Source organism: Pituophis catenifer, unplaced genomic scaffold (genome assembly GCF_029215685.1).
Source record: "Pituophis catenifer annectens isolate HBS135680 unplaced genomic scaffold, rPitCat1.0.hap2 SCAF_7, whole genome shotgun sequence".
Classification (NCBI taxonomy): Eukaryota; Metazoa; Chordata; class Lepidosauria; order Squamata; family Colubridae; genus Pituophis; species Pituophis catenifer.
Window position 1 is genome coordinate 67,336,603 of NW_027256887.1, and position 24,335 is coordinate 67,360,937.

The following is a 24,335-nucleotide window of genomic DNA, read 5'->3' on the forward strand; positions in this document are numbered from 1 at the left end:
AGATACACCCACATTACACCAATTCTCTGTGAGCTGCACTGGCTCCCTAGTGGTCTCCGGGCATAATTCAAGGTGTTGGTTATTACCTTTAAAGCCCTACATGGCTCAGGGCCAGGTTATCTTCAAGACCGCCTTCTACCACATAGCTCCCAGCGACCGGTAAGATCCCACAGAGTTGGTCTCCTCCGGGTCCCTTCAGCTAAATAATGCCGGCTGGCGGGCCCGTGGGGGAGGGCCTTCTCTGTGGCTGCCCCAGCTCTCTGGAACCAGTTACCTCCTGAGGTCCGGACCACCCCCACCCTATTGGCCTTCCGAAAAGCAGTGAAGACCTGACTTTTCCAGCAGGCCTGGGGCCGTTGATCTTGCTGTTGCGATTTTGTAAGATCCGGCCATGAATGGTGTGAATGGGTTTTAATGTTTTAATTTTTAAATGTTTTTATAATGGTTTTTTTTTTAAATGCATTGTAAGCTGCCCTGAGTCTCCGGAGAAAGGCGGCATATAAATTGAATTAATAAATAATAAATAAATTATCTTTTAAATCCCTGAAATTAGTTGCTTTTTATACTCACCTTTCCAAAACTAGCAGCATTAACAGGCTGGGTATCATTTTTCTCACAGAAATCCAAATAGTGCATGTAGAGGGCACTTCGAGGAATGCAGACACCTTCTGCAATCTCATAATTCTCCTCCAGCCTTAAAAATAAGGACAAAACAAAGAAGACAAATATACTGACTTCCATGCACATTCATAACTGATTGAGAGTGTGTGTGTGTGTGTGTGTGTGTCAGAGGTGGGTTTCAGTAGGTTCTGACCAGTTCTGAAGAACCGGTAGTGGAAATTTTGAGTAGTTCAGAGAACCAGTAAATACCACCTCTGACTGGCCCTGCCCCCATCTATTCTCTGCCTCCCGAGTCCCAGCTGATCGGGAGGAAATGGGGATTTTGCAGTAACCTTCCTTTGGTGTGGGGAGGTAATGGAGATTTTACACTATCTTTTCCCTGCCACGCCCACCAAGCCATGCCCACCAAGCCACGCCCTCAGAACCGGTAGTAAAAAAATTTGAAACCCACCACTGGTGTGTGTGGGTGTGTGGGTGTGGGTATGGGTGTGTGGACTTGTATGCATTACAAGTTCTGAACCTTTAAGACCTGGCAATTTTATTTTAATTTTGTTTTGTTTCCCTTTCCCCATAGAATCATAGAATGTAAAGCTTGGAAATTCCTTGCTGAGTGCAAGACTCCATTGTCACAATGTTCTTCACAAGATGCCCACCTTCTGTTTGATTATCTTCAGCAAACAAGAAGCTATCACCTCCTGAGCTAGTCTGTTCCATTGTTGAACAGGTCTTACCATTAGGAATTGCTTCCTGGTGTCCAACCAAAGTCTGATTTTTTTGTAATTTAAACTCAATATTTCTTCTGGAACATGTTTCAACAATTCTGCCCTGTCTGTTACATGGCAGCCTTTCAGATACTTGAAGAAGCTTTCATAGCTCACTCAAGTTTCTTCATGCCTTCTGATAATGCTTAATCCTTTATTTCAATCACCTTTTATTTTATTTTTTTACATTGAATGCTTTTATAAATGAAAATTAGCCCCAGAATACTATAACATTATATATTAAGCTTTCGATCTGAAAAGAGCAAATATATGCTTATGTGAATCTACTCAGAAATAAATAGCAAATAGTAGATTGCCATCCAATGAACAATTATCCAGGGTCTGAATTTGCACATGTTTAAACAGATTCGTAAAACGACACATTCTTAGCAGTTCTTTATATTCTTATAATCTGCACATGTTAAATTATAATATAATTTTAAAAATTTTGGTAAGGTATGAACCTATTCACCTTATTTGCAAATTATCATTTATGGTGTTGGTCAGAGTACGAATCCAACCAATGAGTAAAATAAATGCAATTTGATATGTATTATTATTTATTTATGCAATTATTTGTAACTCAATTCCAAAAGGATTCTGTAATATTATTTATGTTGCTAAAGTATAAAGAATTAGAAGGGGAAAAAAAGTCACCAGTCTCCTCCATACCAATATGCTCCGTTTCCTAGCAGTAACTACCAAGGTCAACAGGCCTAGCATGAAAAGTTGTGTATCGCACATAGGGGATCTGCATACCATCAAAGGCTTTCCAAGAGAGTCTTTCAATGTGCTCCTTATGTATCCTTTCTGTAAAATTTACTCCTTAATAATTCTGCTTGTGTTTCAAGGTACTAGAGGACAACAGCCTATTAGAGCCTACATTACATACATAGTTAGCACTCTGGAATTTGTTTCCAGTCTTCTCTTTCAGAGTTTAAGGGAACGACAAAAATGCACTTCATTTGTAGTATAATTCGTCTAACTCACCCTGCTGCTTAAGCAGATAACAAAGGTAAGCCTTAATAGTGTGTCTTCTGCCTCAATCCAGAGTTTAAAACTACCTTTGACCTGAGGACCAAACACTTAAGGATGAGACTATGTTCAGAAGATCCGTTTACATTTTGTTGTTGTTAGTTGTGAAGTAGTGTCCGACCTATCAGGACCCCATGGACAATGTTCCTCCAGGCCTTCCTGTCCTCTACCATCCTCTGGAGTCCATTTAAGCTCATGCCTACTGCTTCAGTGACTCTATCCAGCCACCTCCTTCTCTGTCGTCCCGTCCTTCTTTTGCCCTCAATCTTTCCCAGCATTAGGCTTTTCTCCAGTGAGTCCTTCCTTCTCATTAGGTGGCCAAAGTATTTGAGTTTCATCTTCAGGATCTGGCCTTCTAAAGAGCAGTATAGGATTGACCGGTTTGATCCATTTACATATAGAGTCACAATTACATTCCTATGCTATTCACACCAGCTTGCTTATGTCTTCAGCCTAACCTTCTGTTATCCATTCTCCTCCCTCCCCATTCTCACTGTATTCCATCCACACAGCATCCATCCTTCATTCTGTAGTAATTCCAGCCAGGACAGAATCATAGAACTAGAAAACGAATTTAGGCCACAGAGTCCAGCCTCCTGTTCAGTGCAGGAATCCAGATTAAAACATCACCAGCAGATGGCTGTACAGACTCTGCTTGAATACATTTAACAAAAAAGAGCCCAACAACATCCTTGGTACAACAATTCTAGGCAGTCTTGATTCTTACCTAGGTTATTATAATATGGATTGTTATCAATTAGATTATTTACCCTAGGCATAAGCTAAAAGTAGCAACTCTGATTATGCCATGCAGTACCCAGAGCTCTTCTTGCAATTCTTTGGCTGCTTGCATGTATTTTTCTAAGTATATGGAATTCTGAAGGATTACTAGAAGGATGGGTATTTCAGAAGAACCTGTGGTTCTAGTTAAAAGCTCCCTAAACCTTATTTTAGCTGTTAACACTGTTAGGAATAACATTGATAATGTTCAATAACATTGGAAAGATGAATTATGGAAGATGCATACTTGGGTCAGTGAAGAACAAACTAGTTAGTGAAGATATGGCCTAGGGAGAATAAAGGTAAAGGTTCCCCTCTCACATATATACTAGTCATTCCAGACTCTAGGGGGGAGTGCTCATCTCTGTTTCAAAGCCAAAGAGCCAGTGCTGTCCGAAGACATTTCCGTGGTTATGTGGCCGGCATGACTAAATGCCAAAGGCGCACAGAACACTGTTTTTCTACTTGCATTTTTTACGTGCTTTCGAACTGCTAGGTTGATAGAAGCTGGGAGAAGTAATGGGAGCTCACCCCGTTACGTGGCACTAGGGATTCGAACCGGTGAACTGCCGACCTTTCGATCGACAAGCTCAACGTCTTAGCCACTGAGCCACTGCGTCCCTCTAGGGAGAGTATCAGGTATCTAATAGGTTGAATTAAGCTCACTACCTTGCTGTAATGTATACTACTTGTTAAACTGAGACATAAAAATAAGCTTCAATTAACACTAATTTAGAGAAATGTGGATTTGAAAATAATAACAATAACAATAACAATAACAATAACAATAACAACAACAACAACAACAACAACAACAATAATAATAATAATAATAATAATAATAATAATAATAATAATAATAATAATTTAAAGTAACCTGTGAGCCAATTAGCAGAGACCTTTCTTAGAAAAAATGATTTATATGTCTTGCTATATTGTTTGGAGATTCTCCTGCCCAATACTCCATTAGCCTTACAATGATATTTTTTTTTCCTTTCTACAAACTATTTCATTAAGATATTGGAGTGGTTGAATAGAATTGGTTTCTAAAGGCAGCATCTATTCTTATTTTCTGTCTACCACAATATCATTGCTGCATTTGCCCTCAAATATACAGACCCTGAACAAAACCTCTTTTCAAAGGACACAGACTGTTTGTATGCCATAGGTGCTAATTGGCACGTCAATTTCTCTGACTAGGACAGGATAGGAAGAAAGACTCTCAATTATTTCTCTTCATAATATCTAATGATTTCTCTCCATTCTTTCATGGTGAATCATTAGTCTGTGCTAAACAATCTTCTGTTATATCTGAACTTTTCTTTAATGATCAAAAACCATTTTGATCATTGTTTAGTTTTACATATTTTTGTCATTTCAATAGAGAAAACTTTGTCATATTTTGAACTCTGGACTAGCCTTTAGTGTCATAATGAACTTGGACTGTTTATTTTATCAGCAATGTCCTTAAAACATTATCTTTAAAATTATGTGCAACATTGCAGTATATTTCATTTACTAAACAAATTCATTCGCATCCCATGATATACTCTTAAAAATCCAAGCAAATCAGGGTTATAAAACTGGTGTTTCATTAGAATGAAGGCTGGATTCCTGCATCAAAGACACCTATAATTTGCTGTGCTTGGGATTTAGGTTGTGTGGTTACAGTCATTATGGATCATAAACTTTGGTTTATGGCCTAGCATATTGAAAGATATCACCCAATTATAGTTTATTAAATAATTTGTAGTTAAATGAACTGTGTTACATAGCCAGATGTAATTCTCCACAATCACCTGTTGTTTTGATTTTCATTTTCATTGTAATAAAATACTCATCTAAGACTTGCTGAACAGCAAAGGAGAGCTAAGATCACGAGAAGAGTTGAAAAGAGTTGAAAAAACGGGGTACAGACATTGATTGGTGGCCATATTTACAAATAGAATCTAGATATAAGGCAGATTTGACACAATTTGGATTCCAAAAAGAACCAAATGAATTAGATAAAATTTTATTGGGAACAGATGATAAATTAATAACTAAAATTTATAACTATCTATTACAACATAAATTAGAAGAGGAAGTGGTTAAAGAAAATATGATTACATGGGCAAAAAATTTTGGTTACAATATTGAATTGGATAAGTGGAAAAAATTATGGAAAGTAAATAGTAAACTAACAATGTCTGTACTCTATAAAGAAAACATCTATAAAATGCTTTACAGGTGGCACCTCTCTCCTGCGCACCTAGCAAAAATGTTCCCAAATACCTCTCCAGATTGTTGGAAGTGTAAATCGCAAAAAGGAACATATTATCATAAATAATCCTTAAATTTATGGAATGTGCAGAAATGGACAAACTTACGAAAGAGATACAAGAAAAAGAAGAAACCGATTATTATTTAATATGGCAAAAATGGTACGATTGGCTGGAGAAAAGAAATAAAAATAGGAACACAAAAAAGAAAATGGAACATTTAGATAAAAAGTGAGTACCAATTAAGGAAAAGAGTAAATTAAACAGGGAATTTAAGATATTATACAAGTAAATGTGTAAAAATATATATAGAAGAATATAATTTACCGATGTGATTATTCCAAATACAAGTCATAAGACTTGATGTATGTTTATCAGTTGTATGTATTGTACTGTCGTATTTGTGTTTGTTTGTTTTTTCTTTTTAATTGAAATATTTTTTTTTTAAAAAAATACTCATCTATCATTCAGAGGGCACAATACAGAGAGCTGTAGAATTTAATGGATGCTATGACAATTTGATCTGAATTCAAAAAGAATGCATCTAAAGAATGCATTCAGCAACTGTATACTGTATTTCATTGTAGTTCAACATTATCCCAATTCCATAAATAGCTGTAATATCTAAAAGAAGTACTATATAGTCTTTGAAGTGTTAATTAGTACACCATAATCTTTCCCATCAATTTTCTTTTAGATTGCTGAAGTATCACACCTCTTCCCCATACTAACAAAACCAAAAGGAATAGAATGTAAGAAGAAAAGTTAAAATGCTGAAGGAAATAGCACACAGCATTTGGGGTCAGGTGTCTATCAATGCTCTGATCCAAGCAGGGGTGAAATCCAGCAGGTTCTAACAGGTTCTGGAGAATCGGTAGCAGAAATTTTGAGTAGTTTGGAGAACCGGCAAATACCACCTCTGGCTGGTCCCAGAGTGGGGTGGGAATGGAGATTTTGAAATATCCTTCCGCCAGGAGTGGAGAGGGATGGGGATTTTGCAGTATCCTTCCCCTGGAGTGGGTGGGAATGGAGATTTTGAAATATCCTTCTCCTGCCACACCCAGCAAACCACGCCCACAGAACCAGTAGGGAAAAATTTTGGATTTCACCCCTGGATCCAAGGATATCCTCAAGGGTATGTTCAGAAAAGTCAAATTGGTATCCATGGCAGTGTGATTGAACCTAAACCTATTTTTTTTTATGTGCATCACATATTAAAATCATGTGGAGTCTCAACTGCACCACCTTGACTTTTTTTTAACCATAGCCTGTGGTAAGAGGTTGGAACTTAGAATAAATAAAATAATTCCAAAATTCATGGATATCCTTAGGCTGTCGGGATCTTCCATCTTTCATTTTGGATGGGGTTGCATTTTCCTATTCAAGATTGGTGCACAACTGGAGGGGTCATCTGGGATACATAGCTTCTACTGGAAGAGCAGGTACCAACTATGGCCAAGAGGAACTTGCTCAAGTACATTTAGCGTGCCCTTTCTTGGACCAAAGGCACATCAGACAGTCACTCATAGCCTCATAAATGGATTGCAACAATGTGCTGCTTTTGAAAACAATTCAGAAACTACAACTGTAACAGAATGCTCTGAAAGTGCTTTTTCAAGGGGCAACTGGACTTTCTGGGGTTTTTTTGAAGATGTTTCTCAGAGATGTTTAAAGCTCTCAGACAGCTGAAGAAGCTTCTTGGATGAGTAGCAAAACATCTTCAGAGAAAAACCAGAAAAGCCTCTTGAAAAAGCACTTTTGGACAACCATGACCTGGATGACTGAGAATCTCCAGACCTTTGTTCCAGAATGCAGTGTATTGGACAATTTTAGGTATGCTTTGTTGTGTCTATGAGACCCCAGCTGCACCAGTAAAAGTTCCAGGTGCAATTCAAAGTGCTATTTATCATCTATAAAGTCCTTCATGGCAAAAGGCCTGGATTATTTGAAGGGCTGCTTGTTTCTAGTTGCTTCTGTCCACCTGGTTTGAATGGATGCTTTCCAGCTCCCAACACTTAACCCCTATCACCTTCTGGGGCCTAGGAAGTATGCCTACTGCAGCCCTTGCCCTGTGCAATGATATCTCACAGAGATCTGGTTTCTGGGGCCATCATGAATCTCCTTGTGTGTGTGTGTGTGTTTATGCCTTAGGTAAAGGTAAAGCCTCCCCTCGCACATATGTGCTAGTCGTTCCAGACTCTAGGGGGCAGTGCTCATTTCCATTTCAAAGCCGAAGAGCCAGTGCTGTCCAAAGACACCTCCGTGGTCATGTGGCCGGCATGACTAAACGCCAAAAGTGCACGGAACGCTGTTATCTTCCCACCAAAGGTAGTCCCTATTTTTCTACTTGCATTTTTTATGTGCTTTTGAACTGCTAGGTTGCAGAAGCTGGGACAAATAACGGAAGCTCACCCCGTTACACAGCACTAGGGATTCGAACCACTGAACTGCCGACCTTTCGATCGACAAGCTCAGCATCTTAGCCACTGAGCCACCACATCCCTGTTGTTTATGCCTTAAAATACCCTAATTATAAGCTACCCAGTGTTGTTGGGAGTCAGGCAGCCTATAAATTATATGTATGCATGTATATCTATCTCCCTATAGTGTTCCAAATACCTATGACAATATTTACTATGACAACAAACCTCCAAGATTCTTAACATTAATCCCTACATAACTGGTTTCAAGCCAACACAGATCAATTTAAGAAATTCCAGGTTCTGTGTCAGACACAGAGCACTAAAAGTGCCTGACTCACTTGCTGTGGAATAATCAATGAATCCATGGACAAAATGCAGATGATTTAAGAGAACATAATGCATCAAGTTCATGGTAGCCAATTCAAAACTCATATATAACTAATTAATATGTGAAATAAAAAAAACCCAGATGCACAGAAATACACTTTCCCATGCTTGCAGCGATCTCTTCACTTCTTTCTCCTTGGTTTTCTCTAAATTCTCCTTTCTATTAGCTATCCTCTCCCCACCAACACATACTCATCCCCTGCAGCTTCCATTCTCACTCAGCTGGTTAGGTTGGGCTCCATCATCTCTGCTCAGCCTTGATTGCATGGGCCAAACAACCTGAAATAAGATGCAGAGGATGTAGCTCACTCAGGTTGCTGCCACCACAATTCATTGGTCTTCCAAAGTCTTGGCCAGAGATGAAGCTAGAGCTAACATCAGCTAGGTAAATGCACCATGCTATGCTGTAGTTTGCTAAAATAATAATAATCTTTTGACAGATGCCACAATTAGATTGAGTTCACACATCCCACTAAGCTCAAACAATCAATTTATTTTATGAATAAGCATGATATATGGACCAAATCAAATTATGCTAGCTAGCCCAAACATAGTTTGAAGACCAAGGGTCTTCAAACTTGGCAAGTTTAAGACTTGTGGACTTCAACTCCCAGAATTCCTGAGCTAACATGAATGGAGGAGGAATTCTGGGAGTTGAAGTCCACAAGTCTTAAAGCTGTCAAGTTTGAAGACCCCTGGTTTAGACTGACTGGCACACTGCCATAGCTACTTTGCCTCCTCTTGATCCCTTTTCAAATACTGTTCATGCCACTCCAGGCTCCCCCTGACTGGAGCAATTGTCACATTGCTTAAAAGAGGAAAAGAGGTAAAATGCTGCTGGCATATTAGGAGGCAGAATGGTGTGTCATTCCGTCCCTAATTATTGATGCCTCTAGTTCACAGTCATTGAATTGTAAGAATTTACAAGCTGAAGTTATGCTGCTTAGAATCAAATGCAGACAAACAAAAGGGGTGATGGTTATTCTCAACATATTGGTACTCTGGAGAACATGAAGTTCTTTTGCAGTGAGCCCAGACAAGCAGGGGCAGATATGGTTGCAAGGACAAACAAGCTGTAAGGGCAGCTGTGCTACTAAAGATGGCGGCTTGAATGATAGTAAATGGCTTATTGCCTCTCTTGGGCAATTGGGACATGGTAGCAAATAATGGCTACATTCCAACAAGCTGAATATCCTGGGAATTTTGGGATGTATTAACCTCTATGATTAAGGATGCTACCATTATTGGCTTGTTTCCTCCTGAGAGAAGAGCTTTATGAGATAATTAGCTGTGGCAATTTGGCTGAAACGAGCCCATCAAATTATAGGAAAGACTAAGCAATTGCCTTCTGAGGAGGCATGGAGTAATCTGAAGTATTAGTTGCTGGACAAGAACAACAGTAACAAAAAATGAATTGCTGTTTAAATATTTGGGAAAGATTAACCATTTGCTGGCACAGTTTAGGGTACCATAAGTTCAGAAAATATGAAGATGTTCAACTAATCAGTTTCCAGAGGCCCTTCTCTATCTATGTCCCTATGTTTCCAATGATTAGATGGGTAACTAGAAGAGATATAACTGAACACTTTTAGATGCCTACATTTATTGATATTTTATACTGTTTTTGCTAGAGCTAACTAGAGCTATTTGTCTTTTGAAATTCTAGCAAAGCACAGATCCTTTAAACATATTTTTTTTAAAAAAAGATATTAATCCTCAGACATTGAATTCTGAGCACAGAACAATGCTTAATGAGCATAACCTAGAATGTTGATGTAGTCAGTAATCCAGTGTCAAAATTATTTCTATGTGTTTATCATACTCTTGAATATTTCTAGTTTGCCTGAAAGTAGTTGCTTGAGAATAAATCTGATTTTTTTCCCAAGAAACAGATCTTACCATTGCAGAGTTGCTGGGGTAGAGTGTGGTTTGGATGCTCTATTATTCTCTTTCTCCTCATCTGTTGAGAAAAAACAGTTAGGGGACATTCTTTCAGCTGAGGTACTTGACGGACATGAGAAAATTCCACTGTTGGGAATATTCTCAAATTCCCCCAGAAACAAGCTTGAAATAGGCACAAATACTTGAAGATTACAAGATTCAGAATGATTGTTTATGTAAATGCCGGGCTGTACAATCTGATGCCTGTGGGCACCAGTGTTCCCATAAATACCTTCTTTGGAACCTAAAGGAAATAAATGTTAACATCTCATCTACCCTTCCACAACCTTTCACTGTATTGTGTCATTAATCTACCTTCCCTGTTTAGAGGCTCGAATTTAGAGAAAAGGTATATCAGGGCTTCCTACAAATAGGAAAATGCACCTCTTACAAGCTCGATGGATATGTTGCACCTTTCTTATTCTCTTTATTGCAGTTGTGACTATTTAAAGCCAAATATTGTTTGAAAATATCATTAGAGTCTGAATGTTATATTATACAGTAGACCAGTCATTACAATAGACATTTCCTTCTACCTTCCTTCTCTTCTCTTGCTGCCCCAGAACCAATTCCAACAATGTCAGGGATTTTAATGTTGTCAGCAACAAATGTTAACGCATTGTTAGAAACAATGGAAGAAATTGGGGAAGAAAAAGTTGCTCCTTTTAAAGAATATTTCTAAACATTTCTTTGTTCTTAAGAATGGGCAGCCATTCCTGCATCCAGTGTTGAGGTTCTCATTAAAACTTGATCTAGTAAGCCAGACAAGCCCTTTTCTGCTAGGGGTGTCATTGTGGAGAGCACATGCAGGACAGCATTGTTCCAATTCATTTTTCAGAGCTGTTGTAATGATGCTATTCTTGGGAACAAGGGGTATTTGTCAGATTTTCTTTGCCCAGGAAGAAAACATAATTATGACAATGTTATCAAGTTTTATGATTGCCTATGATTGTCTACTATATAAACCAGGGGTGTCAAACTCAATTTCATTGAGGGCCGCATCAGGGCTATGATTGACCTCGGAGGGGCCAGCCAGGCATGGTTGACTGGGGTGGGTGTGATCAGCTGAGTGGGCATGGCCAGCTTGACGCCACTCCTCAAACTGCTGGCATGTTTCCTCTTCACATTAGGTAGACCGGGCTGAAGCCATGCTGGCCTGATTTTTCCCCTTCACACTGGGTAGACCAGGCCGAAGCTACACTGACCCAATCTTCGCATTGGGTAGACCAGGACAACCCCGCAGTCTGGATCTGACCACATCACGGGCCAGATCTGGCCTGTGGCCCTTGAGTTTGACACCTCTGAATAAACAGTTGGACAATGAGGAATATAATCAAGCAGAGGTTGAATGACAGACCAACAGCCTGATTCTGTGGGTTCAATTCTTTTTTAGAAGATGAAGAGTGAGGCAAGCAGCCCTAGCTGGCAAAAAGTGTGTGGGTCACGTGGACTGGTCTGGGGAAGTATTAGTTCCCATCCTGAGACTTACCAATTCAAAGTATGCATCTTGATGAACAATAAGTAGTCCTTCCTCAGGTCAGTTCTATGGTGAGAGACATGGCACTGAAGTAGAACAATGCTGTTACCTGGTACAGATTGATGTATCTGATCCCCTTCCCTCATGGGTGGTTTTTCTTTCCCATTCACAGACATTGAGGAGACAAGAGTAGTCTCAACTGCTTGAGGCTTTCTCATTAATCTCTTTCAAATTGGAATTATCCAGGTTCAAATCTTTACAGAGGCCAGTGCCTACAACATGGCTCCTTGAGCAAGGATTGCTATGAAGCCAGTGATATCACAAAGGCTAGGAGATTGACATCAGGTTAACACAGGGGTGTCAAACTCACGTCGTCATGGCAGCATCACATGATGTATCGGGACATTTTTTTTTCCTTCATTAAACTGGGCGGGGGCGGAGCCAGCACGTGACATATCCCGGCTGCGGGCCACAAATTTGACACTCCTGGTTTAACAGATATGAGTTAAAGTGCACTGAATTACCTCACAGGTAGTGTTGACATCATCTAGGTTAGCCAGTAAATTGAGCCTATTGGCTATTTATGATCAGTGTGAAACAAACAAACAAATCATGAGAAAATAATTAAGTCAAACTACCATACATGCTTGACAGCTAAATCTGCCTAATCGCTTTATAAATTCATTTAAGCTTTTGCTGTTATCATCTTATTCACAGGGTAAGACATTTAAGTTACTATACTACTGCTACTATTATTATATTTTAATGTCTACATTTTGAAGCCCCAATCAAAGAAGCTTTTTTGCATGGGAAAAATAATACATAGACTTAGCTAAACTAATTTCACATGCCCTACTTGCTGCCTTATATATTAATGAGTCACTATAAAGAGAATGCACCAAAACATATCATTTTCAAATGACCTAAAATATAATTTTTATGGAGTATACCTATTCAGCAATGAATAATAATTGCTCTTGGGAAATTCTGTCTTGATTTGTTACATTTTGTCCTGTAGTTTAGCCTAAATTCCATATCTGTAAGGCTACAGTCCTACATATACAGCCTGGGGGAGGGGGGTCTATCCAGATGAACTCAGCTGGATTTGGTTCTCAGTAAATATGCACAGTATTGACACTGAACAAATCCCCAAATGAAAGCAAACTTGTTCTTCATTGCATATTGCTGTTTGGGAAATTCATACTCATCATTATAGTAGAGAAGTTAAAAGGGAAAATTGTTATGTTATTTCCGCAACTCCATATTTGAAAATACTAATCAACCTGGTTAAGGTTTTTTACATTTATATCCTGCCCACTAAAAATTTCATACTTAATATAGTAGCAAAATAACTAAGAAAATAAATTATACATTGAGATAACTGTTATTACAGTTTTGTACTATAATTTGATTTTTTTTCAGAACAGGAAAAATGTTCATTAATATCTTAAGGTGCAATCCTGAGCTAGAATTACGTAGGCTGATGGGCATCCTTGATGGAATCCCAGATGCCCCCACATGCACAGAATCTTCAGCAGAACTCCCTAGATAAAAGCTACTTTGAGGAATCAGGTGTAAGTTGTGGGTCGACTACAGTCCCAAGTCAAGGATGCCAAAACTCAAGATGCCAGAACCAGGGGCAGGTTCCAAATCCCGTTGCTACCAGTTTGCTCATGGGCCTGCGCATGCTCGCACGCCTGCAGCACTTCTGCGCATGCACAGAAGCATCCGGGCAGGGGGGTGGAGCCTCCTGCCACCGCTACCAGTTCGCCCACCACTGGCCAGAACGCATGACACAAAGGACTATTGCTCTCTGAATTCATTCTACAGCCATTTAGATCATATTAGAAGAACTGTGGAAAAAGTAGGGAAAGGATTCTGTAAAAAATTTCCCCCCCCAAAAAAGATTATTATTTGAGCCTGTGATGGAATTTAAGCATCTGTCCAGCCCTACTTCTACAGCACAGGTGTCAAACTCAATTTCATTGAGGGCTGCATCAGGGTTATGTTTGACCTCGGGGTGTGTATGTGTGTGTGGCCAGGGGGCATGGCCAGCTTGATGTCACTTGTGTTGGGGCACTCATATGGCGGCCTAAGTGCTCTGCCAGTGAAAATGGGCTCCCGAGCTCAGTTTTCGGCTTTGACGGCCTCCTGCAACTTTCTGCCAGTGAAAACAGAGCTCAGGAGAGCCGCACATGGCCCTCCTGAGCTCCATTTTCACTGGCAGACACACCATGGGCCTGTCCTTCGCTGTTTCTAGAGTGGCCCCGCAGAGCAGATCTAAACACCTCTGGAGCGGATCTGGCACCTCTGTTTTAGACTTTTGACACCTCTGTTTTAGACTTTTGATGAATAAGCTCTATTCCATCCCAGTAATAAAGAGCACCAGGATAGGACACCCTACACAAGTAAATAAGGAAAGGGAGAAGAGCATGCTTTTCTCCCATGATTGTCTCTCTCCCATTGCCATATTTGAACACTCTTTCTTTAGCCATATTGCTCTAATACTCTCCTTCCCATTCCAATTATACCTCCCCAAGACAAGTAACAATATAAACCAAGGATCCCCCATTTGTTCCTGAAGCATTATGCTTCGTAAGGAAATGTTCACTTTTGCCATAATCATACCCACTGCATGCACAAGCAGGTCAATATGCTTTGCACTGCAGCCTCCAAAACAAAGTTGTTAACAGAATCACAACTATCAGATTGTCCTTGTTCTCCACACAAAAAAGGAAATAGAGGCCCACCACTGGTATTCTGGTAGAGCTCTAAAATGTCACCCTGCCTCTTCCACACTCCCTCACAAGCTTCTAACTTACCTATGCTGGCCAGGTTGCTTGAGACCACTCCTTTCAGGGTATTCCATATGGAAGGAGACCGACACCCCCCCCCCAGGAATCTCCTCTTAAGCAGCCAGCCTTTATGCTGGTCATTAGCAAAGACTTTCAAGAAAACAATGAAATTATTTAAAATCTGAACTGGAGCCAACATTGGAATGGTTGTGGAAGGTGGTGAGTTGAGAATGAACTGTTGAGTTTTATATGATCAGAACATTCAGTAAGGAATTCTCTTTATAGCATTCCTTCTCAGGAAGATGAACAATTCCCTTGGCAATTAATTTCCTTTTGACTGGTAGAATGGAAAAGAACAAAATTCTTTATTAGCCAAGTGTGATTGGACACACAAGGAATTTGTCTTGGTGCATACACTCTCAGTGTACAGAAAAGAAAAGATACATTCGTCAAGAATCATAAGGTACAACACTTAATGATAGTCATAGGGAACAAATAAGCAATCAAATCATATTAGGAAACAGTCAATATAAATTGTAAGGATACCAGCAACAAGGTTATAGTCATACAGTCATAAGTGAGAGGAGATAGGTGATAGGATCCATGAGAAGATTAATAGTAATGCAGACTTAATAACTAGTTTGACAATGTTGAGGGAATTATTTGTTTAGCAGAGTGATGGCGTTCAGGAAAAAACTGTTCTTGTGTGTAGTTGTTCTGGTGTGCAGTGCTCTATAGCATTGTTTTGAGGGTAGGAGTTGAAACAGTTTATGTCCAGGATATGAGGGGTCTGTAAATATTTTCACAGCCCTGTTTTTGACTCGTGCAGTATACAGGTCCTCAATGGAAGGCAGGTTGACAGTGAAGAACCTTCATTCAAGCATCCCAATGGGCATTGTTTTGGTCCCAGAAGGGAGATTCAGGCTTCATCTACGAAGCTAGTATCTTAATGGCTTATCTTTAGGTCCTTCTGCCCATATATACTCAGCTGTCCAATATTATAAATACAAAACACTGTTTTTTTCTGGCTGATGCATTTGTCATCTAACTCTAACCTTTTCCCTGCTTGAAGATGTGGATGGGTGCTCCCTGACTTTCCTAGATCTATACAGACATTATAAAGTTCAAGTCTTTTTTAACAAATGGGAATCTATATATTTCTATAGAAAATAAAACATACTTACTTTCATCATTAGAAACATTGGCCAGAGATGTCTGGCTGGAATAACGTTTGTTTTCACTTTCACTGAGACATCTTTCAATCCAACTCTCTGCAAAACATTTTTTTTAAAAAAGGTATTAGAAATTTTTTCAACATATGTGTGTAAGAGATTCAGAAAAGAAACCAGATTCATATTACACTCTACTTAAGCAAAAAAAAAAAAAATGTTCTGAGCCACAGCTTCTTTGGTACAGATTGAAAATAAAACTAAGAACATCACAAACATGTGACGTTCATGTAAAGATGTCAGATAAAGTTATATCAAATGTTTTTTTCCATTCTGGGGAAAAAGTAGAATATATGTGCCCTACACTAAAAGATACTATGAACCAAGGCATTCTAAGATCAATGTAAAATGTAGCTGGACTGCCTCTGTATCATATTTATCTCATTTTCCAAAGGATAATAGCAGAGTCATTCCAAAACATTTGGCTTTGTAAGGCTGTTTTCTGCTCTGCAAGACAAAGTTCATGTATTCACCCAAGGCAAAAAAAAAAGCATAAGTTTTTCTTCTTCTAGCTTTTACAGAAAAAAAGAAACACACAAAACAATATGTTACTCTTTATTAATACTCATTACCAGCTGTCTATGGCAGTTGTCCAAATGTTAAGACTAGCTATATGGTTTGGCATTTGTATACAGATTCCATGGATACTCGGTAAAATATCTGTAGTTCTGTCTATGTAAATGGTTCATTACTAGCTATAATTTGACAGAAGAACGGAACACTCTGTAAAAAGCATTTAATTCAAAACATAAGACACAAAATTTTTCAAGTGTTGTTTTCGGCACATGATAACATCTCTTATATAACATCTATTCATTTGCATATCTTCATTTGCGTATCTTCACATACTGAAAACCAAATTTCTGAAATCAGAACTTCTTTGAGCAATTTCTAACTCTGAGGATGTTGTTTGAGACCATTTCCTTATTATTCTTATTATTCTTGCATGCTATCATTCCTCTAAGAAGCTCAAGAGAGTGAATGACCATTTCAAATATGTCAGATTTTTATCCTGACTTATCTAGGAGCATTAGACAGGATGCATAATGCTTCTTCCTCTCTTTTTCTCCCATACAACTGAATAGGATAATTATTTTATTGTTTTAAAAAGCAGATATTATTTAAAGGAAGAAAGCTGCTTCTACCTAACTACAACAAAAGACTTCAGAAAAATCCTTCAGAAGTCTATGGATGGAGATTCTTGTGTATGCTGGGACTCCATGCATATCCTTCTGTATATTACACTTAGGGAAGCAGTAGCAATGACAGTTAGTGCTTTTCCCTCTCCTGCCTATTGTGCTACATAAAGTAAGCTGTCATATTTAATGTCAATTTATAGGGCTTCTCATTAAAATCTCAAAATTGTGTCTGTCTGTCTGTCTGTCTCCCTTCCTTCCTTCCTTTTTTTCCTTCTTTCCTTCCGGAAATTTGAACTTGTATGTTTGTATGTGTTACAAAAAAAATGCTTTGTTTGAGAATGGTTTGAATATGTAAATATAACAGGGCACCAAGTATGTTAGTCAATATGATAGCCATAACTAGTTTCGCAGTGAGCTGTCCAGGGTCCTGAGTATCTATGACCTTACCTTGTAGAGTTCCTGCACAATTTGCCCCTATGTATGGAATGGGATGTAGCAAATCTATGCACCATTGTTAGCTCACTGACACAACTGAGATCGATTCCCAGATAAATATGTGAAAGAGCACAGTACAATTGATTCATTTAACACTTGCAATATATTAATTAGCCTGGATAATGTAAATAATGTAACCTCTGTCCAATTTTGTTATCACAACCAACCATACTATCTCAATATGATGCCTATTTATTTATTTATTTACTTGGTTTATACACTGGCCCAACATATGTAGCATAATCCTGGGTAGCTCAGAAGAACAATAAAGCTGTTAAAAGTTTTTTTTAAAAGCAACAGATCCCAACATATCCAAAATAAACTTTAGAACTTTATTATGTGAATGAATTGCTTTGCCTATTAAAAATTCCAATTATGTTCACTGAATCATAGCAAGTTATTTCTCGCAATCCAAATAATCAAAATATTGAGATTTAATGTATGCAAACAGGTTGCTACTAACCGACCTTTTTGCTAGAAATACAGCCACTTTGGAAGGTAAAGCTTTATATGAAACTGATCAAGGGTAATCAGCTTCTATGTCTTTCCTTTGCCACACTGCCTAGTAAAGCTATCCATTTGCCTTTATCATCCCTAAATTTTTGCTGTTTCTCACAGAAATGTCTGCAGCGATGGTCAAACAGGGAATGATGAAAGCAGCATTGTGCCATCAATATTCAAGCTCTGATCCTTTTGTACAGGTATCAACGTGGTGGACACACAAATGAAAAGTATGTAGCTTGCATCATGACAACGGTATAGTTTTCCTTATTTTGATTAATGTATCAGAGCCTGCAGGATATTGTGACTTTTAGTCAATTGAAAGGCCGAAATTAAATGCTGAACCTATTGCTGTTTGTTATGCTCTTTGAGGTGTGAAATATTCATAGCTGAAATGAACAAAAGTGCTTCTAATCCTAGCATGGCCATCCTTGCTGCACTTGGTGGCTTCTTTTATGTTTCTGTGCCTTTTCTTGGGTTTCCATGGGAGCCACATTGGATAAGGAAAGTATGCATTTTCGCTAAGAGATGAGTTGTTAAGAAGGTGACAACAGGATGGCAGCACGTGGTTGCAGCTTGTCACCTCCTCTATCAGACCACCTCGACTCAAATACATGTTTTCCTGAGCTACTATGAAAATTCAGGAAATCTAAAATTTCTTCACAGAGCTGTGGAAATATGTAGCGGTCAGTCTTGTAAGGTTCAGACAAAAAACACATCCAGGAGTCCTAGCTTCATCTTTATGATAAGGTTATATTACCAAAATCTTACAACTCTGAAAGTACTTCTCTCCCTGGTATCCCAAGAATCTGGGGAGGGTCCCTTCAGTAATGTTTGCCACATCCCCATTTCTTTTGGGGTCTCAGCTGCCTCTTATCTGATTTTTCCCTAGTCTGCAAGTCCCTAGTTGTGGTCCGCCAGCAGCCTGTGGAGCTGGCAGCAGAGTCGGACAGTGAGGAGGCTGGGGAGGAACATGGGCCAGTCCTGGAGTCTGGGGAAGGCTCGGATGAGGGCTCTGCGTCCAAGCCACAGGCAGAGAAAGGGCCATCTGGGAGGTACATGCTGCCTCCAGAGCCTCCAGAGTCAGACCTCAGCGAGGCAGAGGAACAGGGGGAGCCTGTTCCCAGTGCGCGCATACCCAGGGCTGCCAGAAGGCAAGAATAGTTAAAACAAAAGAGACGACTCAGGAGTAGGACTTGGAGATGATTGGTCCCTCCCATAAGACTTAAAAGATGAGCAAAGGGACGTGGGACTTTGCAGGAAGTAACATTGTTAATTCTCTGCAGTTTAAAGTCTAAAGCTCTGTTTGATTCTGGACTCTGTGTGGCTTTGCCAATTAGGTCTTTGGCAGCATGTCAAGGGAGATAAAGGTGGGTGATTATCAGCCTTATCCTGAAGGACTCTTTACAACTATTTGGGACTCATCTGTGAATGAACAGAATTTACAGCTGTTAAAATAAAACAAGTTTTTGGGACTACTCATGTGTTTTACTGACTCAGGAAGCCTAGGTCAAAACACTCTTCCTCCTATCTCCCAAGCTCATTCTCACATACCACTTTGCCTACACCAAGCTCCATTTCTCAGTTTGGATCCAAGCTTTGCCCACTTCTATTTAGTACCATTTACTACTGTTCAACAATGATAAAAAGAAGTAAAAACAATCATCTATTAGTAAATGAACAAACAACAGCAAGCCTGAATAAAAATAACAAAACATAAAAGAATAAAAAGTTCATTTTATGGTTAAAATATGTATTTAATTACATTATTTAATTGAGATCTCATCCAATTACCCAAAGATTTAGGTAGGTCATATAAAATGTAATAAAATAATAAAGTAGTTAGTTTGAATCATCTAATGAAATAAAGACAGTGTTATGTAATAGGCACCACTAGCTCCAAGACTCAATGAAGCAACATCTTGATTGCTCTTCTCAATTCTGAAAGAATTACTTGACAGTGAGATGGGCAGCATGTAAATTTAATAAACAAACAAACAAACAAACAGAGCACCATCTAGACCTTGGGTGACAGACTATTACAGAATGAAATATCATTTCAAATCTAACATTTCAAAGAAAGAGATCTGAAGAATTGCTTCATGGTTAGACCACACAGAGCAGGCAAGCCCTGTTTAGAGAAGACAATCCCACAAATAACATGGATTCAAGCCACATGAATCAAAACCAACACTTTGAATTGTACTTGAAAACATATGGGCAAGCAGCACAGCATCTGCAAAAAAAAAAAAAAGGTATAACTTTTAAAAAATATATAATTTTATTAAAAACAGGAGGAAAAACAGATAATAACCAGACCTGGTTGGCAATGGTTAAGAAAAGGGAAATTGAAGAAAGAGACAGAGAGGCTAATTTTGGCAAAACCAAGCCTAAGAACAAATGCATACAAAGCCAAAGTTGAGAAGCAGCAACAGATAGCCTCTGAAAAAAAGCTGAAGAAACAGTCACCTGCTTAGCTGCTGCAAGAAGATTACACAGACTGTCTACAAACAATGGCATGACAAAGTAACAACAGTGGTGCATTGGAAAATTTGCAAGCAAAAACTGTTGGGCCCATAAAATGAAGAAGCTAAAGTGCTCTGGCATTTTAGAATTCAAACCGACAGACACCTATCACATAACACCCCAGACTTAACAATTGTCGATAAGAAAGACAAAAAACTCAGGATACTGGACGTGGCAGTACCTGAAGACAGCAGGCTAGAAGAGAAAGAACTGGAGAAGATAAAAAACTACAAAGGCCTACAAATACAAATAGAATGACTGTGGCAAAAGATACAAAGGTAGTACCAATAGTAGTAAGTGCCTTAGGTGCAATCCCAAAACAACTGGAACATGAATGCCATCAGCACTGACAAAATTATCATCAGCCAATTGCAAAGAGCAGCTTTATTTGTAACTGCTTACATCCTGCAACAATATCTATAGCACCATTGTACCTCTATATCTGCCTATCCCAGGTCCTTGGGAAGGACTCAATAGGCGGACAAAAATGCCAAATCCAGTCTAAATATCTGACTAACTGGGCAATGAACCTAATCTTTAAAGACTAGTACTTTCAGTCCCGATGCCAGCAAAAGTCCATTAAAAGTTATCAGACATATCTATTTTAACCTTGATAAAATAAACCAACTTTATATTCCTTCCTTTTACTTTCAGCAATCTTGACTTTTAGTCCTTTCAAATAAGGTCCTAGAACTTTATTTCTTTACACTTTTCTTTGTCCCTTCTGGCAAAATTCTTCAAAGTTTTAACTTGTATATTGAATATAGGAAAATTATCCATAGCACTATCTTGGTTTATTTTCCTTAATTATTAAGACATCAGCCAGTTTCTTTTGTATGGTCAGTGTAGTGTCTTTTTCATGTCTTTCTTGTAGCCTGGCATTTTTAAATCCAATTTCAAATAAGTTTTAATCTTAAACACTATCTATGTAGAGAGGCAAACATTCTTAAAATTATCTTCTAGATCCATTGTTCAAGTGTATCCTTCAATGTATCCAATATTGAAATATTTTTCTTCATTCTGTATTAATAAACTGAATTTCAGTGTTCTCTTTTAATTATAATTTTTGATTCCTTCTAGTTCCCTCTACTGTCCACTTGAAGCTCTTATTGGCTATCTCCTTGTCTGGAAACTCTGGTCTACTTGCCAACTCTTCATTCCACTGTGTTTTTAAGCTCCACTTTTTATAGAGCCATTTTCAATATGCCATTTCTTTCTGGAAGTCAGTATAGGTGTAACATTGTTGAAATGACTTTCATCTATCAGCATGTGGGTGCAGACCCACTACAAAATTATCATCCAGACTTTTAACTTTTTCAGGAAGATCAGAAATCAACCCCAGGCAATGATATTGAACACTACCAAAAAATCCATCCAGAAGAGCGAATTCTGCCTATCCAGGTACAAATAGCAGCTATCCACAAAGCAACCAAAGAAGTTTCAGTTCCATGCCAAGATCTGAAATCTGATTGAAAATAATCTAGATAACTCGCTTCATCTAAGATCCTTTATAGTTTCAGTGCTATTGCCATCCCCTAAGGTAGAAATAAAACAGCGAGATGGATAGCGAGATGGCTTCTTCAAAGGTGCATCAATACCTCATTCAAAGCTGGGGATACAACTTCCTTCTTCAAAGAAGCCTTATCACTTCCAATCTTTACAATTCTTCCTTAGCTGATCAAGGAAGCCAGATGGAACATGAGTCCATTCTTCAGTCCAGATCTTCGGAGTCTACAATATCAAAGAATCTCAGATCATTCTGGAAGACATTGTTCTAGTTACCTTACATGCCTAGACAATCTGGAATCTAAATCAGAACAAAAATGAGTAATTTTTGTTCAAAATTGTTTTTTTGCAAACATATCACAGAGGCTAAAAAAAGATTATTCTGCATATCCATCCTCAATAGGGAAAGCTATTTAAGCAGTTTCATTGATTTTATCTTTACCAGATAACTCACTGCAGATCTTTATCCATGCAATAAGTAGAGAAGGTTCAACCCAACTGGAGGGAATTTAGCCCAGCTTGTAGTCAACGTATCAACAAACTTATTCTTCTGATTGTCTCTAGGCATAGACGTTGTGCCAGACAGAAAATTTTGTCACAAAATGACAATGAATGATTAGTTAATTTGTTAATTTTTTACCACCAGGGAGGGAGAAGCTATTTATAGGAATTTCTATCTCAAGTACCTGGGTAGACTAGGACATCACTGTATTTTCCTGCATCTGTGACTCAAGGAAGAAAGGGAAAAATGCATTATTATTGGGGTTGTACAGCTATACAATGGCTTATCATGCAAAGCATCTGTCATGTGGATGAGTTTACATGTGGTGTAGGGTTTCCTGCCTAAGCAGGGAGTTGGACTAGAAGACCTCCAAGGTCCCTTCCAACTCTGTTATTCTATTCTATTCTATCTCACATCTTTTCTAGAAAACCTCCAATTTCTCCATATATATATATATTTAAGGATTAAAGTCCAAATCACTCATCTTCTGTTCAAATTCTCTGTTCCCCCCCATTCAGTCTCCTTTGGAAAGATCCTGTGCGCTAACATTTCTTTAACTATGGGGCTCAGTTTTTCTCTGAGGGAAGTGCAAGACAGCCTAGAAAACATAAAAAGGAAAGAAGAGAATCTTCTTACGCTTTTCCTTTAGACTTAACAAAACAAGCATCTAGTCTTGAATAATCCTTGCCACTGAATACAAGTTGCTCAATAGATGGTTTGTGTACTGAGCTCAGGGTGGAAATGATCCAACAAAGAGAGAGCGCAAGAGGTGACCAGACTGTGCCACTCATCTGATTAAAATTCAGCTCCCTAAATTGCCACCCAGCACCAAAAGAATTTTGCTGCTTTTATACCCTACTGTTCTTATTTTAAAATTTAGATTATGAGAGGCCTATGTATTCTTTTGGCTGCATGGAAGATACCGGTAGGTATTCCCAGACACCATTTGAAGAGCCTGGACACACAACTCTCAGCCAAAACTTTGCCACTAATGGAACTTTCTTTTTTGTTATTGCTTACCAAATGCTTATATGGGAAACTCCCACTTCTCTTTTGTTATTGAGAACCATTTATTGTTGTTGGGTTTTTAGAGCAATTTTGAATGGACAATTCTAAAGGACATTGTCCATCCACATATAGGCATCTTGATGAAAATAATGAAATATAGTAATCTGGTCAAATACATGGCTCTATTCTTATTGCTTTTGAAGAAAAATCATAGAAATTACTCATGTTTAGATGTAGATGGCTGATAAAACTTAATAAAACTAGCAGCTGATTCAATGGGGGTGGAGAATTATAAGAACAATTTTCAAACAAAACACACTAACCACTCTCCCTTGAATTTTGAAAAATGGTTTGAACCAGGTATAACACTGAATCAAGTACAGCAAACAAATGAAAATTAGTTCTGATCATGTAGAGCAGGGGTTTTAAACTCAAGGCCCAGCGGCTGGATCCAGCCCGTGGGGTGCTTAAATCTGGCCCACGGGGCCACCCTGGAAACAGCGAAGGACCATCCCATGGTGCCTCTGCCATGAAAAAAGAACTCGGGAGGGCCATGCACAGCCCTACAAGACTCTGTTTTCGGCTGCGACAGCATCCTGCATCCCTCTGCCATTGAGCCCATTTTTGCTGGCAGAGCACTCAGGCCACCACAGGCACTCCCCCTGATAAGAGTGATGTCAATCTGGCCACGCCTACCCTGGCCCCCCGAGGTCAAATACAACCCTGATGCGGCCCTCAATGAAATTGAATTTGACACCCTTGGTGTAGAGAATTGACCTCCCAGAATTCTTCTGGTGGAGACCTCTCATTCTTGTGATGGTTGCACCAAGTACAGCCAGAGTACAGTTTGTTGTTTCTCTTACCCGGCAACTGCTCAGGATTTATTTTTTTTTACAGATGAAAAGAAATTGCGGCAAGAGAAGAACAAAGAGGGAATAACTGGATTTC

The 24,335-nt window shown here is 38.8% G+C and overlaps 1 protein-coding gene across 1 annotated transcript in view; it reads right to left on the minus strand.

Annotated features, from left to right (window-relative positions):
* The window catches only part of RFX4 (regulatory factor X4), a 37,566-nt gene extending 36,915 nt beyond the window's left edge, over window positions 1-651 (minus strand). The window contains exon 1 of the mRNA XM_070947148.1: window positions 571-651. Within this exon, the coding sequence (XP_070803249.1) occupies window positions 571-636 (66 nt within the window). The 5' untranslated portion in view covers window positions 637-651. The remainder of the gene's footprint in view (window positions 1-570) is intronic.
* Window positions 652-24,335: the final 23,684 nt, after the last annotated feature.